This window comes from Temnothorax nylanderi, unplaced genomic scaffold (assembly GCF_030848795.1).
Source record: "Temnothorax nylanderi isolate EJ_2023f unplaced genomic scaffold, tnyl_v1.0 TNYL_tig0376_pilon, whole genome shotgun sequence".
Lineage (NCBI taxonomy): Eukaryota > Metazoa > Arthropoda > Insecta > Hymenoptera > Formicidae > Temnothorax > Temnothorax nylanderi.
Genome location: NW_027249438.1, coordinates 122,543 through 141,219, shown reverse-complemented (window position 1 = coordinate 141,219; position 18,677 = coordinate 122,543). Strand labels below are relative to the sequence as shown.

Here is an 18,677-nt window from a genome sequence, read left to right as displayed (position 1 = left end):
TTGATAAAATGAAATGTATATTAAATGCCACTATTGTTTACACACGTGCACATAATAGATAAATATATTTTTATAAGGTTATTTTCTTTCAAATTGCAGGTACAACAATTTTAACAGCGAGCACCTTGATGTCCGGTATATTTCGAACTGTTCATGTCGAATGTTATCTATAGACTGACAGCTGTTTCTTTTTCATGAAACCACGTTACCTTCTATTTAACAAGAAGTATTGCTTGCGCATGCTTTCAAAAGTTCTCGAAAGTGCCAAATGATGAACTTGCATTGGAAGTGTTTTAAATATTCTATGTCGTCCGTTTTATATTTCCCCTCGTTTTATATTTCCAGACAAGTTTTCAGCATTGAATATCGTGCAAAACTTTTAGGAATAAAAAATTTTATAATAATAGGTAGATATCATGTTGGCAAAAAAGCGCGCTTATAGCTTATATACAGCTGTTGTATTCTCACGCTTCGATCGCATGGTTTATACAATTTTGCTGTAGTTAATAGATTTTATAGAATGCATCACACGTTTATTCACGTCGTTTATCCGTTTTGTATTTATCAGAAAAGATACATTCAAAGATATATTCGTTGTAACTGAGTTGTTGAAAATATTGAGTTCTTACAAAATAAGATATATGCTTTTGTAAAATACATAATTTCTTTACAAATTGAATTTTAATAAATTTAAATTAAAAATATGTTATGTATAATATATTTAATATCTATTTATTGTTAAATTAAAATGCTTAAATCACTATTAAAATCTTGAACTTTAAGGAGTATTTTACTGAAAAAGATATTGTTAACGTAGTGATTATAAAAATGAAAAATAATATTTTTTAACAAATATATTAATTTCAAATATTACATAAAATAACAAACATTGAATTAAATAACAAATATTTTATTTCTATTATGATTAATATATCTCTGTTACATTTGTAATTATTTAATTAAAAGATTATTACATCTACTTTTCTCATAAATCTCTTAATATAAATGTCGTACTAGCGTGATTTTGACTTCTTTCTCATCTTCGGTTTGCGAATAGAAATGATATGTAGCCAGCCGATGTTTTCAACAACTGTAACATATTCTCTATGTAACTAGATAATAGAATACAATTTTTTAAACTGATAAATATGCAATTAAAAGTATTTAAAAAATATAAATTATTATTTTTTGTAAATATAATTAGAAATATGTATATCTATGTAACCGTTTTATTATCTTAATTTGGCATTTATGTTTTAACGATTAAGTACTCTACAAGAAAATAAAAAGATTAAAAATTAGGCGGTTAATGCAAAAGATATTTTTTCCATTTACGTTATATATTAAAGGAAGCAAGTATAACGCAAATATTTATTCAGATTAACGATAAAATAAATTTTAGATAAATTATTAATAATCTTACACTGCAGAATGTGGTCATTGTAAGTGGAAATATTTTTCCTGCAGTGATACGGAAAGGTTGGCTGGCTCGTATCATTATTAAGATAAAAGTTTTTGCCTTTTTTGGTTCTAGTTTGTACCACTCAAGATCGCACAAAGCACGATATACTTCTTCACACTTAACATGCATGTATAGAATAACATATTAATAACATGTTATGTTGTATTAATATGACATATAGTGCTACAAGACATTTATGAATTTTAACGAATTGAGTTTGTAACTCACTTGCATTGTTACAATCTCTCCGGCACCGCAATAAAGAAAAGTATGCGTAAGTAAAATGGTGATACTAATTAATGGAAAACATAACCGTGCTAAAGAAAAATTACTTTCTTCGGTAATCACCTGAACAATATACCTTGCTAATTAATAAGAATTAGTTAATGCCAGTTGGTATAACAACAATCTACACATTTCGAAATAAAAAAGATAAAAGATGTTTTCTAAGAAATAAAAATATACAAAGTGCATTAATATTCTTAATTAGAATTCTGTTTAAAAACTTACAGTGAGCAATAAGAATCCATGTAGACAAAATACAATACCAAAGTAAAATACTAAGCTCAACATCATTAAGGTAAAGGTATTTTCAATAATATTAGCGAATCTATAAAAATATGTTTAAAAAATTACATTTTTTAATTTTTTACAATAAATCTAAAAAATATTTAAAACTATTATGTCAATAAAGTTTTGCAAAAAGGTTTCTTACATTTCTTTTATTAATTATAACAGAAAAGTACTTAGAAGATACTTATTGTTTTATCGTATTTAATGAAATATTATTCTAGATTTATTTTTGATATTTCTTATAATTCACATTTTAAAGTAATAATAGAAAATGTAATAAAAATTAGAATTAAAATATAAATAAAATGTCAATAATGTATGAAAAATATCTGCTTCACAATCTGAATTTGGGATAACAATGTACATATAATTTTAATGTACTAAATTATAAATTATTTAAATATTATTTTTTCCATAATGTTCTATACGATTGTTTCCTGTAAGTTCTTTAAAATAAATTTAAAAAATGTTGTATCTGATTATTAAATTGATTTTGATAACGACTTGCTAAATAAATTTTCTTTATAGAATCTTTCTAGATTTGACTTGTAATCGTGTAATTATATCGAAAATATTCATGTGTGTATATGTACATAGATACCTGATGAGCCGCATATGATTCATTATGCTATTACTTAGAGCGTAGATGAAATTCTGGCACGAAACCAAACTAGTTATACGGCCTTTGAAATTTTCCAGTTGACCACTGAAGTGAAGGATGACTAGTCCAAGAAAAGCGTCTACCGAAGTGTAAGTTACAGCGGCCAAGAAGATTGTAATAGCTTGAACGACGTATGTTAATTCAAATTGCGGGCTCTTATTTATATCGTAAAAATAATAAGTCTGCAGCGGTAGCGGCTTGCCCGGATCCGTGAGATTTGTCAAATGCCTTAACGTTGAGCCAAAACACGGAAGAACGATGATCATAATGAACTCCAATACCATTAGAACGTATCCGCTAATGACAATCGTTCTGGCAATCTGTGCTCGTTCCATCATTACATCCCTCTCCTTTGTTGTCTTCAATTCCATCCAGTCTTCTGCCATCATTTTTATGATGGATGAAAGTGCTTTGAAATATAGCAAAATAATCATTTACTGCAGGACCATCCTATATCGTGTCACGTTTTAAAGATAAGACAAGTACCTTTAAAAACACGTTAAGCTTTATATATTTTGTATAATAAATATAAACTTCCTTGATATTTTTGTGTTACATAAATAATTCTAATCATACCTGTTTGTTTCCATCGCATAATAACAAGTTTTAACAAGATTACTAGAAATGATAAAGTAACTTGGAGATTGTCTATCATAAGTATCATGTTCCCCCAAACTCGTATAAGGGAGCATGTGAGAGGTATACCAGAGGCAAATCCCACTATAACGAAAATAATGATCACGCGAAGATCGGAAGCGAATTTATTTTTAGATACTTTATCGCTCTTGGGCCATAATCCGACCAGTTCTAAACCCAAGCGATTTAATTCAACCGCCCACGTAAAATCTAGTAACAAGTTAAAGTTATATATATTAGAAGAAAATTTACTTAACTTTAATAATTATTATTTAATACTTAAATTTATTTAATAATTTAAATTTACGATATCTTTGAAACTCTAAAACTGAAAATTCAGAAAATTTATACAAGAATTTTTAATTTCGGGCACGCATAATTATTAAAGATTACGAAAGAATTGTAAAAACTATAGCAACTTTATAACAATATTCAAGAATATCTCTTTTTGCAAACATCACACTCGCGAAGTAAAATATTTATAGGCACACACACAAACACACACAATCCTGGCTTATATATTAAATACTAGTATTTATTTAAATGTAGCAATTACACTAATCCAAAAAATGTTCAGGAAATTCTCGCTCTTACTCGCGAAAAATACATATCAAATGTTCGCTACCTCTGTACCCTGAATGTTTGGAAATGTCCATGCCGAAGACTAATGTGAAGACCCTCACCTCACTTGCCATACTAGTGCGAAAGATGTTCATCACGCATGTCCGCGATGTGAGTGCAATAACCTGGCTGCTTCGTCGAAGAATGCATTAAATATTACAAATGCTATTACCAATTGATAACAGCTGTTCGTTTTGTTCCAAAACTTTACGAACATAAGAATAAGTCACAAAAAACAACGTTGACGCTAATAAGAAGGGAGGTATATTGTGTTGTGCACGGTATGTACATCACCAACACGTCAAATTACAAGCTAAAAGTTTTTTCATACTTCGCGTAACGACGATCGTATTCACTTCATAACTAGAGACATATGTGTAGTTGCTGGGTATAATACTTTTGCAAAAGCCAGAAATTCAGAAAAATTTTTAGAGAAAAAGTGCGATGCGTGGAAAAGGATATATAGAGAGAGAGTGTCCTATAAGCTATATGAAAACTGTGAATGTCTATTGAAGAGACATATGTATTTCTTGATAATATCGTAAATAAATGTGCAGTGCGTGTACCATTGGATCTATAGAACTATAATATCGTTATTATTATATTACAATGCATTCTTATCAGAAAAGTTTTTAAATTGTCCTTCAATAATTATAACAATTATTAATAAATTGATGTGCATTTATTTTTTAAAATACATTTACGTATTGTGTTTTATCATAAACAATTTTATAACTACATAAAAATATTATTTATTATAAGAATTTTAATATATGTAAAATATGTTTATCTGATTATTGATTTGTTCATTAACTGATAAGAAGACACGTCATGAGTTTAAGAGCACGTTCTAAATCAAAATATTTGACATTAAACGTTACATCAATTCACAATATATAATTTACAATCAATAACAAATTTACTTCTACCCTGATTAACATAATTATTAATTTATTGCTAATTACTTTATTTATACTTATTTTCTTAGCTTACTTCCGAATAAGTAATATACCACACGTTTCTCATGAACTAGCGCTTTGCTAGTAAAAATGATATGTAGCCAGCTGACGTTTTTAATAGCTAAAAAATATTTCTTAATTTAAAAATAGTACAAAGTAGAAATTATTGTAAAATTTTAATAATTTTTTAATTTTTTGGAATATATCAAATAAGTCAAATATGTACATATATGTATATATCAGAATATATCATAATTTTCTTTTTCAGAGAAGAGATTAGTGATAAGTATTAATTAGTAATAATATATAAATTTCGTGTATAAACAGTTATTTATAAGATTTAAATTATTAATAATCTTACGCTGCAAAATGTGGTCATTGTTAGTGGAAATATCTTTCCCGCAGTGATACGAAAAGGTTCATTGGCACGTATCATTAATAGAATAAGATTTTTCTCTTTTTTTGATTCCAATTTGTACCACTCAAGATTGCACATAGTATGGTATACTGCTTCACACTTGACACGTATAAACACATATGAATAAATGCGTTGATTCAGTATTTTTATTATATTCAATAAATTTTAAACATTTAGTACATTCCATAAATATAAATTAAAATTAAGTAGAATTGTTAACTAATTCTTTGTTTGTATCTAAAAATAAAAATAAGAAAAAAGTAAAGAAAATCTGAGAAGTGATATAATAACCTAATTTTATTTAAAGTTTATAAAAATAGTATTTATGAGCTACACACGAATTACTGAGCTTATAACACAGTTATAATGATATTTGTTATTTTATATACATATAAATGTGTGTGTAAATTAATTACAATGTAAATTAAAAACAAACTAAAAAGTGTTAAGTTTATATTTTATTTATTAACGAGTATAAATATTACAACTTACTTGCTCTGCTATAATTTCTCCTGCACCGCAATAAAGCAATGTATGCGCCAATAAAGTAAAGATTCCAATCACCAAAAAGCATACTCGTGAAGGAGATATGTCACCTATCTCGTCTCCATTAATCACCTGGATAATACATCTTGCTAATTAATGCTAATTAATAAAATTGTATTTTTAATTAATAACATAATTAATATACATTTTTTAGGCGCTCTTTTCATATTCACACTTACAGTAACCAATAGAAATCCAAATAGACAAAATACAATACCAAAATAAAATACTAGTCCCAACATCATTAAAGTGAATATATCTTCAATCTTACTGGCAAACCTATAAATGTAAATATGTTTAGAAAAATTTTATATTCAATCAAACAAAATACATGTTGGTACGTTTAAGAATTACATTTATTAATGTAATGTAAATATACATTGAACACAGAAAGAATTACATTAAATACTTCACATAGAAAAAGAAACAGAGAGAGAGAGAGAGAGAGAGAGAGAGAGAGAGAGAGAGAGAGAGAGAGAGAGAGAGAGAGAGAGAGAGAGAGAGAAAAGAGAGATCACAAAAAATAGAATTAATTAAGAAAGAATTAACAAAATTTCTCAAACCATGACTACTAATATCTATCGTTTATAATGTTATCGTGACGCTATTGTGACAATTATAAACCATGGAAGTACCTTATTATCCGTAAATGAGTCTCTACGTTATAGCGCAGAGTGCTATCGAAATCCTTGCACGATACCAAATTGTCTAATCGATATTTGAAATTCTCCAATTGGCCACAGATATGAAGGATCGTGAGTCCAAGAAAGGCATCTACCGAGGTATAAGTTATTGCGCCTACAAACATCGTCGTAGCTTGAATCACAAACGCAAGTTCAAATTGTGGACTCTTATCTGTGTTATAGAAGTAATACGCTTGAAATGGTAACAGTCTTTCCTGATTCGTAAGATTTGTTATATATCTGAAGTGTAGGCCGAAAGAAGGAAGAACGATGAGTACGACGAATACGAATATCATCAAAAAATATCCACAGATTACGATCAATCGCGCCGCTCGCGCTCGTCTTATCATCACGTCTCTTTCTGAGTCTATCTTTAATTTCATCCAATCTTCCGCCATCATATTTACGAGAAGTGCAACAGCTTGAAAATATTATAAAATTGTATGTATAAAAAACATTAGCAATTTATATGAAACAGTATAAACCTATATACTTAGCAAGCTCTATAATTACTTATTCCTAAATAAATAAAACATTTATTAATATATTTCATTATCCATTAATTTACCATCAATCCTGATATATACTAAAATACAGTTTAGAAATTAAATACAATAAATAATTCGGCGAAGAAGCAAAAAACGAAGAAGTCTAAACCTAAACTATATATTAATTTTAGACATACCTGTACGCTTCCATCGTATGATGACAAGTTTCAGCGAAACCACTATTAAAGGTAAAGTAGTTTGGAGATTGTCTACCATAAGTATCATGTCACCCCAAACTTGTACAAAGGAGCATAAAAGAGGAATAATGGATAAAAAAGTTACTACAAAGAAAATCATGCCCACACGAAGATCACAAACGAAGGTATTCTTAACTGCTTCATTGGTTCTTGGCCATAAACCGATCAGTTCCAAACCGAGTCGATTCAGTTCAATTGCCCACACAAAATCTAGCAATGTTTCAATGTTAAACTTAAAATGTTTGGCCATATTATAATATCAAATTAATTTAAATTTATTACATCTACTTAATATCGTTATAGATATAAGAAATATTTAAAAAATTCTGAAAATTAATAATTTGAGAATCACTAAGACTTCAGTATAATAGGCTATAATTTTTCATATAAAACTTAAAAGTCTCTGATCAAAATATTAAATCAATTCACGATTAAAAAGTTGTCATGTATAACGTCAAAAGGAAAAGTTTATGCGTAAGTAAAAAAGAAACCACAATGTGGCAGAAAATAAAAGAATCTTTGGCCATATTTGGAATCTTTGGAAGTGTGACTGTATTTAGTAATTAACGCTATTGTATAATAATTTTACGTTTTAATATAGTTTTTCGGTTTTAATGCATTTCTGTAATTCACAAGTTTGCACGAAGATCATTATCTATAATTTTCATTATAAAATTCGAAAATTATTATAATACATGATAAATGCTCGATACCTCTGTAACCCGAATGTTCGGTAACGTACATGTCGAAGACTAGTGCGGAAAAATTCAGTTCAGTTATTGCAACTTGGTTGCACAAAGTGGTCAACACGCATGCTCGTAATGTGAATATAACAGATGGTTACTACGTTGAAGAATGTATTAAATATTACAACTACTATCCCCAGTTGATAGCGTTTTTTCAGTTCGTACAAAACTTTACGGGCATAAGAATTGATCACAAAAAATATTAATGCCTGTGTACTAATACAGGGAGATATATGTTGGGTCGTAGCATGTTCATCGAACTTGTTATACAAGTTTTCCCCAATTCCATAATGTTCCGTCACGCATATCATTTTGTGACCAACGACAACGACGTGTCGTTGAATTTTTAATAGACCCCCTGTAGAGGCAACAAGGGGACAAAAAATTTGGATGGAAAAGAAAGACGATTACGCTGTAAAAAAGATGCGGCTCATAAACTACATCGGTGAGAATATTTCGAATTTTAACTTTCTTCAGGATGATAAACGCGATGCGATCATATAGAGTATAATACGAAAACGACGTTTACTTTCAAGTTATTATCATTATTATATGAGAATTGTTTTATATTGGTCATAATAAATAATGTTATGTGCAAGTTTTAAAATGTTTTTAAATAAAAAATATATAATTAGTTCACTTATTTTATATTTCAGAACTCAAAACATTTTTTTACATAAAATTAAAAAAAAGATATGATTATTTTAAGCAAATGCAAATTTTATATATCAAGAAATACTGTACTGATTATTACATACAAATTTATAATAATACAATATAATTTATTATAAGAACACGAATATAACATTGACATAAATAATGTAAACGTTTACGTTTACATTATTAATATAATTAATGTAATTAAATTAACGTTTTATTCCTGAAGTCAATTAAATTTTATTGGTAATTATCTATTAAACTTTATTTGTAATTATCTAATTAAAAATATTTTGCATTTAATCTTACATTACAACTTGGAACAAAATATATATTAGTAATTTTTATACTTTAGCCTCGTTTTGCCAGGAGAAAAGATATATAGCCACCGGATGTCTTTAATAGCTGAAAAGCAAGTCTCTGTTTAAAAGAGCTTTGAACAAGATTACGTTGAGACTACGCAAGAAAACATTTTAACTGTACAATATTATTAATTTTCTATATTTGTTTAAGACTATTAGTTATATAAGTAAAATTTCTTACGCTACAAAACGTGGTCATAGTTAAAGGAACAATCTTCCCTGCAGTGATACGAAAAGGTTCACCGGCTCGTGTCATCAATAATATAAGATTTCTCGCTTTCTTTGATTCCAGTTTATACCACTCGAGATCGTGTATGGCACGGTATATTGCTTCGCACTTAATGCACACATGCAACAATATATAAATAATATCTGTGCTATCAGTCTGGACTCTTTATAAATATTAACTAATCATAATTCTTATAATTTAAACATAATTTAAAAAATTCTCTGTCTTTTATTATAAAAAGAAGTAATGCAACTCTAAGAAAAATCAATTAAACTTGGATTTAATCAATTTAATGAATATTTAAGGAAATGGTTATTAAAATATTATAGTTTAATATACGACGCAGAGGTACATAAAAAACATATGACATATTTACACAAGTTCTACAAAATTGTTGCTCAACGTGAAAACAATGCATTTTTGGACATAGAGGAAAGTACCCGATTATGAGATAGGCTCCTAATATGCGACAGCGAGGTTTCTGCTAAACTAATAGGCCCTATCTGTTGGTTCCACCATGAACTTATTGCCCTTGGGGTAAAACCTATTTAGTGGAAAATTCATTGTTTGATCGTGCGTGTAGTCGTTGCAGAGAAAGAAATTGTGAAATTGGATGTTGTCAAGTGCCATGGATATGAGTCTTTAAACCTTGTTTATTATATAATTAATAAATATTTGGCAATAAGTTCTGCATGCAGCGATAGAGTAAGGTCGTATTAATAGGAAAATACGGGATATGTTGAGTTGCTCAATTGTAGAGATTAGATTTGGTGATCGCGAAACCGCAAGGCGTGGTGCTCGTAACATGAGATACTCAGGGTACTCCTGGGTTGCTGGAGTATGAAAGTTATTGTATAGTAATAAAAGAAGAGAAAATACTATATTAACGTTAAGGGAAGGTTTATACGAATTTATAAGACTGTGCTGACCTTGATTTGAGGGGAAAGGGTGGAGGGGGAAGATTAGGTACAATATTGAGTATAAGTGGGTTTACGATTGTTGCAAATATGCTTCTCCATTACATTTGTCTTTCAAAAACTTTAAATAAAGATTTTTAATTGCAATATGATGTATTTTGCACTTTATTAGCGATTTCCCGGGGTCTCTCATATTAGGAGCACACTTTTTCGATTTTTTTGAAAGCTCATTTTTCACATTTTTCTAATTTTCAGCAAAATTAATATTTAAATTAAATTTTACATTTCGGCATCTTAAAGCTTATTAAATTCCCTTCAAAATGACCTACTATTTTTTTCAATTCTGCCCATAGACTTCCGGCAATCACACAAAATAGATATGGTATCTCATAATCGGGTACTTTCCTCTATGTTTATATGAATTTTTTTGCTCATTTTGATGAGTAGTAGTAAGTGACGGCCTACATTTGTTACACCCTAATGTATATATTTACAAATATATTAATTATTACCTGCTCCGTTATTAGCTCCCCAGCCCCGCAATAAAGAAATGTATGAACTAACAGAGTAGTAACACCAACTATTACGTTAAATACTCGTGAAAGAGAAATGCTATTCCTCTCACCGTTAGAAATTATCTAGATGATATATATATTTTATTATTTTATAAAATAAATTAACATAAATTACATAGAAATAATAATATTGTAATCACAGACAAGATATATTATGTAATTTTATACATTGTAAACAAAAATATATAACGCAACACATGCATTAATATTTGTAATGCAAATCTTTCTAAACTTACAGTAAGCAACAGAAATCCGTATAGACAAAATACAATACCAAAATAAATTGCTAATCCCAACATCATTAACGCGAATATATCCTCAATTTTTTCAGCAAATCTGGAATTATAGATATATTTAAAAAGACTACCTTTAATCTAATACATATAAGTATTAAAAAATCTATTAAAATAATAAAAAACAATTAAAAGAAAATTTGAAAAATTTTACATAAATATTCGATATAAATGTGATAGAAATGCTGCGTGACGTACAATGACATTTATATATATGCGAGAATAAATAATATTCAAATATAAGTAAAAATACTAAAATAAAATAACTGCACTAAACCACTTGCAAGTTGATGTAAAAACTTTATTATTTTCTGCGATATTATTTTATTATTATAATTGAAACCTGCAAAAAACCTGATGAGTCGTAGATGAGCGATCACATTATTTCGTAAAGCACCATCAAAATCATTGCACGAAACCAAGTTGACCAATCGACATCTAAAGTTCTCTAATTGGCCGCAAATGTGAAGGACTGCAAGTCCAAGGAAAGCATCTACTGACGTATAAGTTATAGCTGCTAAAAATATCGTCATGGCTTGAATGATAAGCGTGAGTTCAAATTGCGGGCTCTTATCTGTGTCGTAGAAATAATACGACTGCAGCGGTAACGGTTTGTCCCGATCTGTGAGATTTGTTAAGTGCCTAAACGGTATGCCAAAACAAGGGAAAACGATGACTGTGATAAACGCCAGTATCATCAAAATATATCCACAAATGACGATCAGTCGAGCAGTCCGCGCTCGCTTTATCATCACTTCCCTCTCTGTGTCTAGCTTCAACGTCATCCAGTCTTCCGCCATCATCTTTATGATGGGTATGAGAGCTTAGGAATGACAAAAATATTAAATTACTCATTAAATCATAAAACAAGAAAAAGTCATTTACACATTATTAGACACATTATTATAATATTATGTATTCTGTTAGAAAAAAAAAGAAATAAATAATATATAAATTCTAATTTCTTTCTGATATCTTAATGTAGTACAAATATGAGAAATCAGATGCTAAATGATTGGATAATGAAACAGAACTTAATGCAGAGCAATAAATAATTTCCGACAAACCTGTCCGCTTCCACCGCATCATAACGAGTTTCAACGAAACTACCATTAGAGGTAATGTATTTTGTAAGTTGTCTATTACAAGTATCATATCGTGTCGCACTCGTATAAGAGCACATATGAGTGGAATACCAGAGACGAACGTTATTAAAACGAAAATAATGATCACGCGAAGATCGGACATGTAGCTATTATTAACGATTTCGTCTATTTTAGGCCACAAACCGACGAGTTCCAAACCGAATCGATTTAATTCAACTGCCCACACAAAATCTAACAGAAATTTAATGTTAGAGAAAGTCAAAGTATTTAACGAAATGTAGAGAGTTCTTATAAAATAAAAGTCAATATAAGTAAAAACGTGATAAAAATTGAGTACCTCTGTAACATGTTTGTTCGGAAATGTCCATGGCGAAGACTAATGTAGGAAACTCCTCTTCGTTTTCCGTTTTCCGTTTTCCGTTTTCCAACGGGAGATGATTATTACGCATGCTCGCGAAGTGTGTACGATAACCTGGGTCCCTCTTCGAAGTAGCATTAAATATTAAGAATGCTATCCCCCAATTGACCATAGTTACTCGTCTCGTAAAAAAAATTTACAAACGTTCGATAAAGTTATAAAAAGCATTTATACTCAGACGAGAGATGGGAAATATTCCGTCGCAGTACTTTGCAAATTTAACAAGCCTGCCGTGAAAGTTTCTTGTAATAAAGAAATAGGTATTACGAAAATGTAAGAAGCTGCAGTTTAGAGACTTGGATAATACATCATCGTTACCGCATGTTTCAAATGTGATTATTGTACAGATATATTCGTTTATATAACGCAGAGAACGGATCTATTATCGAGTATAAACTGTAATAGATACGTATTTTTTAAGAGTTTTTTCGTATTTTTTGAAAATTCCGTATAAAACGACCGTGCCCTTTAAACATTTGATTAAAATTTCCTCTTTGACATCTGCCCGCAATTTAAAGAACAGCAATCAAAATATTAACCATTTTTACGAAATTAAAAAAATTTGACATTTTTGAACCACAAGATTGAGCATTTATCTGTCTTCTTTTCATCTCTTTAATTGCTAAAATTAGAGCAAGCAGTAATAATCTCATCGAAATATTCATATAGGTTGATCCATCTTACATCGATTTATTATTGTCACTAAATTTAGTTATACACACAAAAAATGCTGATAATTAAAAAATTATTTAAACCGTTTGAAAGTGTTTTTTTTTTTTCAAAAGAAATGCAAATCTTTGAACTTGATTGAATTATTTTCCTAATAAATATTGAAAATTGTCACCTATCAAGATACATAATAATATAATTTCCAATAAATGATAAACATCGATGTAAATAACACGAACCTATATTTTTATTAATCATAATTAGACATGATTATTAGCTTTTGTTTGAAAATATTTTATTGGATATACATTTGTCTTTTCTATGGAATGACTGAATAAAAGTATATTAACGTGATTTTCAACTTCCTTTTGCTAGTAAAAACGATATATATCCAGCCGACGTTTTTAAAAGCTGAAAGAAAGTATATTATTATTTAGATATAATATGGAAAAAAATATTCGCAAAAATAACTTTAGTTACACTTTCTTATACTATGTTATAATAATAATAATTATAACAATTTTTTACATTTATGTTTGCTTAGTAATTGACTGCTTTTGATCAAGATTAACATGTTCCGAGCCGGACAAATTTTAATCATTTGTCGCCCACGTGGATTACCCGTAACCAATGCGGCATGGTTATTATACTTGTAAAATATAATGTAATTTATAATGACTAAAAAATTGTTATTGTTATAATGATGAAGGCCTAATGTGGCTAAATGCAATTCAGAACACAGCAAGAATACTTTTCAAGTTAATTATTTGATAAAATTGATATTTTATACAAATGTTTATTAATAATTACTTAATCAATAAATATTTTATAACTAAAGTGATACATAATGTTTTACGTTAAAACAGGATATAGTTAGGATAGTGCTTAGAAAATATTACAACTTTTGTAGTCAAATTTCTTGTAACTATTGTGCCCAGCTTGTTAACATTTCTATATGTCAATCGATAATTCTTAAATAAAGTAAAAAATAAAAGATTGTAGTGATTCGATATATCAAATCGAAAACATGATCGCAGAGCTGCATGGTATGATATTATGGACTACAATACCAATATTGCACCATAGATCATAATTATGCACTCACATCGAAAAATACAGCGTAGGCCACCCACGGCGGCATGGAACGTGTTAAATAGGGAAATAAATTAAATTGTATTTGGTACGAAAGAGCAAAAAGTTAAACTAGAAATTATTATATCTTACGCTGCAAAATGTAGCCATTGTTAAGGGAAAAATTTTCCCTGCAGTGATGCAAAACGGTTCGTTGGCTCGTACCATTAATAAAATAAGAGTCCTCGCTTTTCTTGATTCCAATTTGTACCACTCAAGATCGCATATTGCACGATATACAGCTTCACACTTAACAAATGTGTACATGTAACGAAATACACGTATTATTTCAATATAGGTTCCCATGAATATTAATATATTGATACGAATGATACGTATATACGTTAGTACAGGTTATATAATTTTATTTTAATTTTTTACTAATGTGTAATTGTATAAATGCGATGGTCGGTACGAAAGTAATGCCTCCTAATATTTTTCTTTCGAATCTGGCGCCATAGAAAATTTTGCGTTTCAATGAGTTGTTATTTGAAGTCTCTAGTTGAGTTATGTTGAGTGGTATTCTGATCATTTACATAAGTGTGTCAAACGCCGAGCAGTTTGAACTGGTGTGTGTTTCAGATGTGTGTAACAGATTAAGGCGGTGATTGAATTTCTTACCGTGGAAGAAGTGAGTTCCATGGCTGCGTTCAGCGGAGAAAGCAGCTCAATGAGCGCTCAATAATCCTTATTACGATTGGTTTCTACACGTGGATCCAGAGAAGAATTTAAGGCAAGGTCCAATCATTTAAAAAAATTACTGATCGCTCGCTGTGTTGCTTTTTCTGCTGAACGCACCCAGGTAGCAGAATGACGTCTAAGACGTCTTAATGACGTTTTATTGATGTTAGAGACGCCATTAAGACGTTATTAATACGTCAATTGACGTCACTCTGCTACTTGGGCGGCCATTGAAATTCATTCGCGTCTCAGAAATGTTTATGATTACACCATTTCTGAAATACAAATGGATTTCAATAGGATTCACTTCTTCCATGGTAAGAAATTCAATCACCGCTCTTATTTGTTACGCGTATATCTAAAACACACCCTAATTTAAACTATTCGTGTGACACACTAACGTAACTGTAATCACAACATCACTTAACATAATATAATTAGAGACTTCAAGTAACAACTCAGTAAAACGCAAAATTTTTATGACGCCAGATTCAAAAGAAAAATATTAGAAGGCATTATACTTTCGTACCGACCGACGTATAACTTACTTGTCCTGTTACAAGTTCTCCTGCACCGCAATAGAGAAACGTATACGTTAATAAATTAGCAACAGCAACTGCCATGTAACATGCTTGTAGGACACTGGCGTCATTTATCTTTTGATCAGTAATCACCTGGATAATATATCTCGCTAATTAGTAAAACACAAATTGATTAAACATATAATAAACCATAGGCTCACACAAGTTATAACAAATATACATTCCAAAAATAAAGAAACGCGTAAGAATTAAAATATTTTCAGTACATCATTTCGTTTCATTGGAACTCACATTAAGAAATAAAAATCCGCATAGACAAAATACAATACAAAAATAAAGTACCAATCCAAACAACATTAACGAGAATGTATTTTCAATGTTATCGGCAAACCTAGAAGCAGAAACTGATAATTAAATAGAAATGTCATTTTAAAGCTAATAAAATTCTACATTTAACAAGATTTGTACATTTAGAAATTAAATGTAAATAATTTTAATTTAATACTATTTATATACTAACTATTTACTCAGGCGTTTCTTAATTTAATAAAATAATATTAATAGTTTCTATAGGTTATTATTAATTTATTATAGTTTATTAAAAATTAAAATAACAATTTTAGCCAAATAAATTTTGACAAAAGATGCTAGTGTTATATAATTTAATATTACAAATTAATATTTATAACAAATTAGACATGAAAATTTTAACGTTCAAAGAAATTCTAGTGTTTTAAATGTGCAAGAACTAATTTTTTTAGAAGTTTTGTTGATTATTTGGCATGCTAGTCATAGCCAAAATCCACACCTGATGAGTCGTAAATGATACATTAAGCTGTTATTCAGAGCTCGGTTGAAATTTTTGTACAAAACCAAATTGACTAAACGGTGTCTGAAGTTCTCTAATTGGCCGCAGATGTGAAAGATTACGAGCCCAAGAAAAGCATCTACCGACGTGTAAATAATAGCTGCTAGAGAAATTGTTATGGCTTGAACAAGAAATGTCAATTCAAATTGCGGGCTTTTATCAGTGTCGTAGAAGTAATACGTCTGCAGCGGTAGCGGTTTGTTCCGATCGGTGAGATTTGTTATGTGTCTTATTTTTATGCCAAAGCAAGGAAAAATGATTAGCATGATAAATGCTGATGTCATTAAAACATATCCGGAAATTATGAGTAATCGAGCAAATCGTGCATTTTTTAGCATCACATCCCTCTCTTTGCTTAACTTTAATACTATCCAGTCCTCCGCCATCGCGTTTACAATAGATAGGAGAACTTGGAAATACAAAAAAAGAAAGAAGAATATTGATAATGTGCAAACTTCAAATTATTTACAACAAATTATAATTATTTCTTAATTCCCGAGCCATCAAACCAAACACAGATATTACATAAACATCACATGAACATGGATCGACTTTTGGTTCTAGAGAGGCTCGAGAGTTAACAATTAAGTACAACTAAACTATGAAAAAGAGAAATAGAGAAAAAAAATAATATAAACAATTGAATAATAATTTAACTTTGATATTGATTGCAAAAGAAGAAAGAGAAGAAGAAAAGAAAAGAAAATACATCACGTACATACATATTGTTTCTAATATCATAATTTAATACATTAGTAGTAATAAATATCATATAATAGTTTAGCATAGAAATAAAATATAAGATGAGATACTTTACATCAATTAATATAACACATACCTTTTCGTTTCCATCGTATAATAACAAATTTGAATGAAACCACTATAAGAGGTAATGTAATTCGTAAATTATCTACCATAAGTACCGTGTCACCCCAAACTCGTATAAGCGCCCATACAAGCGGTACACCAGAGACGACTATCACAGTAATGAAAATAAAGCATACGCGAATATTAGACCACCATTTTTTCTTAGAAACTTCATCGGCTATAGGCCATAAACCGATCAATTCCAAACCCAAACGGTGTAATTCAACTGCCCATACGAAATCTGACAATTTTTTTATACGGAGAGAATAAAAGATTTAGATAAAATAATCTGACAAATTAATAAATTGTAATCATTAAAAGATTAATCTTAAGGTAGCAATAACACGTGATGACAAAAACGGATTTACGATGCAAAATAATAATTTATTTATTAGATATATAGAACACACTTAATAAACAGAAAATACATGATATAGGATTCGTACCTTTATAACCCGAAGACTCCGTGTCCATGTCGAAGACTAACATGAAGAAGATCGTTCCGTTCTTCCCCCCATATAATGTAAAACGATCGCGCATGCTCTCCATACTCCATACAAGCACAAAAGCTCGGTGGCCTCGTCAGGCGCATTAAATATTAAGAATGCTATCCCCAATTGACCATAGGTACTCGTCTAGTAAAAAAAAGTTTACAAACGTTTGAAAAAGTTATAAAAAGCGTTTATACTCAGACGAGAGATAGGAAATATTCCGCCGCAGTACTTTGCAAATTTAACGAGTCTGTCGTGAAAGTTTCTTGTAACAAAGTAATAGGAACGAAAATGTAAGAAGCTGCAGTTTACAGACCTGGATAATACATCATCGTTAGTGTATGTTTCAAATGTAATTATTATAAAGATATATTCGTTTATATAACGCAGAAAATGAATCTATTATCGAGTATAAACTGTAATAGATACGTATTTTTTATAGTTATTTTTCCGTATTTTTTGAAAATTTTTCCGTATAAAACGACCGTGCCGTTAAAACATCTGATTATTTCCTCTCTGACATTTGCCCATGATTGAAAGAAAACAGCAATCGCACAAGAGAGCATTCGTCCATCTTTTTTTCATTTCTTTATAAAATTAAAGCAAGCAATAATAATCCCATCGAAATAATCATATAAGTTGATCCATCTTACATCGATTTATTATTGTCACTAAATTTAGTTATACACACAAAGAATGCTGATAATTAAAAAATTAGTTAAACCGTTTGAAAGTGTTTTTCTTTTTCAAAAGAAATGCAAATCTTTGAACTTGATTGAATTATTTTTCTAATAAATATTGAAAATTGTCACCTATCAAGA

General features: G+C 29.5%; 3 protein-coding genes across 3 annotated transcripts; all 3 read right to left on the bottom strand.

Moving 5' to 3' along the window:
- Positions 1–900: 900 nt before the first annotated feature.
- LOC139781939 (uncharacterized) lies at positions 901–12,557 on the bottom strand. Its single transcript, XM_071720822.1, has 13 exons — positions 12,527–12,557; positions 12,151–12,420; positions 11,438–11,906; positions 11,027–11,126; positions 10,728–10,853; positions 9,210–9,406; positions 3,958–4,082; positions 3,273–3,542; positions 2,637–3,105; positions 1,973–2,072; positions 1,691–1,810; positions 1,424–1,579; positions 901–1,090 (listed from the first exon to the last, which is right to left on the bottom strand). The coding sequence occupies exons 1-13, from the start codon at positions 12,555–12,557 to the stop codon at positions 1,037–1,039; spliced, it is 2,487 nt and encodes an 828-aa protein (XP_071576923.1). The 3' UTR covers positions 901–1,036.
- LOC139781947 (odorant receptor 10-like) lies at positions 4,667–8,048 on the bottom strand. Its single transcript, XM_071720826.1, has 7 exons — positions 8,018–8,048; positions 7,245–7,514; positions 6,512–6,980; positions 6,056–6,155; positions 5,823–5,948; positions 5,274–5,429; positions 4,667–5,033 (listed from the first exon to the last, which is right to left on the bottom strand). The coding sequence occupies exons 1-7, from the start codon at positions 8,046–8,048 to the stop codon at positions 4,983–4,985; spliced, it is 1,203 nt and encodes a 400-aa protein (XP_071576927.1). The 3' UTR covers positions 4,667–4,982.
- A 1,003-nt stretch (positions 12,558–13,560) lies between the features above and the next one.
- LOC139781937 (odorant receptor 13a-like) lies at positions 13,561–17,914 on the bottom strand. Its single transcript, XM_071720821.1, has 7 exons — positions 17,812–17,914; positions 17,337–17,615; positions 16,439–16,907; positions 15,922–16,021; positions 15,637–15,762; positions 14,501–14,656; positions 13,561–13,687 (listed from the first exon to the last, which is right to left on the bottom strand). Exons 1-7 carry the CDS (start codon positions 17,912–17,914, stop codon positions 13,634–13,636), a joined length of 1,287 nt encoding a protein of 428 aa, XP_071576922.1. The 3' UTR covers positions 13,561–13,633.
- Positions 17,915–18,677: the final 763 nt, after the last annotated feature.

Bases quoted from the DNA above. Each gene is read 5' to 3' on its own strand.
- LOC139781947 (XM_071720826.1), bottom strand. From the start codon at position 8,048: ATGTACGTTACCGAACATTCGGGTTACAGAG. The intron at 7,515-8,017 runs GTATCGAGCATT...AAACATTGCTAG, and splicing joins CGAACATTCGGGTTACAGAG to ATTTTGTGTGGGCAATTGAA. The intron at 5,034-5,273 runs GTAAGATTATTA...AATATTTTTTAG, and splicing joins CAATGACCACATTTTGCAGC to CTATTAAAAACGTCAGCTGG.
- LOC139781939 (XM_071720822.1), bottom strand. From the start codon at position 12,557: ATGGACATTTCCGAACAAACATGTTACAGAG. The intron at 12,421-12,526 runs GTACTCAATTTT...AATTTCTGTTAG, and splicing joins CGAACAAACATGTTACAGAG to ATTTTGTGTGGGCAGTTGAA. The intron at 4,083-9,209 runs ATAGAAAATTAA...TCGACGAAGCAG, and splicing joins ACTAATAGTCTTAAACAAAT to CCAGGTTATTGCACTCACAT.
- LOC139781937 (XM_071720821.1), bottom strand. From the start codon at position 17,914: ATGGAGAGCATGCGCGATCGTTTTACATTATATGGGGGGAAGAACGGA. The intron at 16,908-17,336 runs GTATGTGTTATA...TGTATTTCCAAG, and splicing joins TATACGATGGAAACGAAAAG to TTCTCCTATCTATTGTAAAC. The intron at 13,688-14,500 runs GTAAGATATAAT...ACTTTCTTTCAG, and splicing joins CAATGGCTACATTTTGCAGC to CTTTTAAAAACGTCGGCTGG.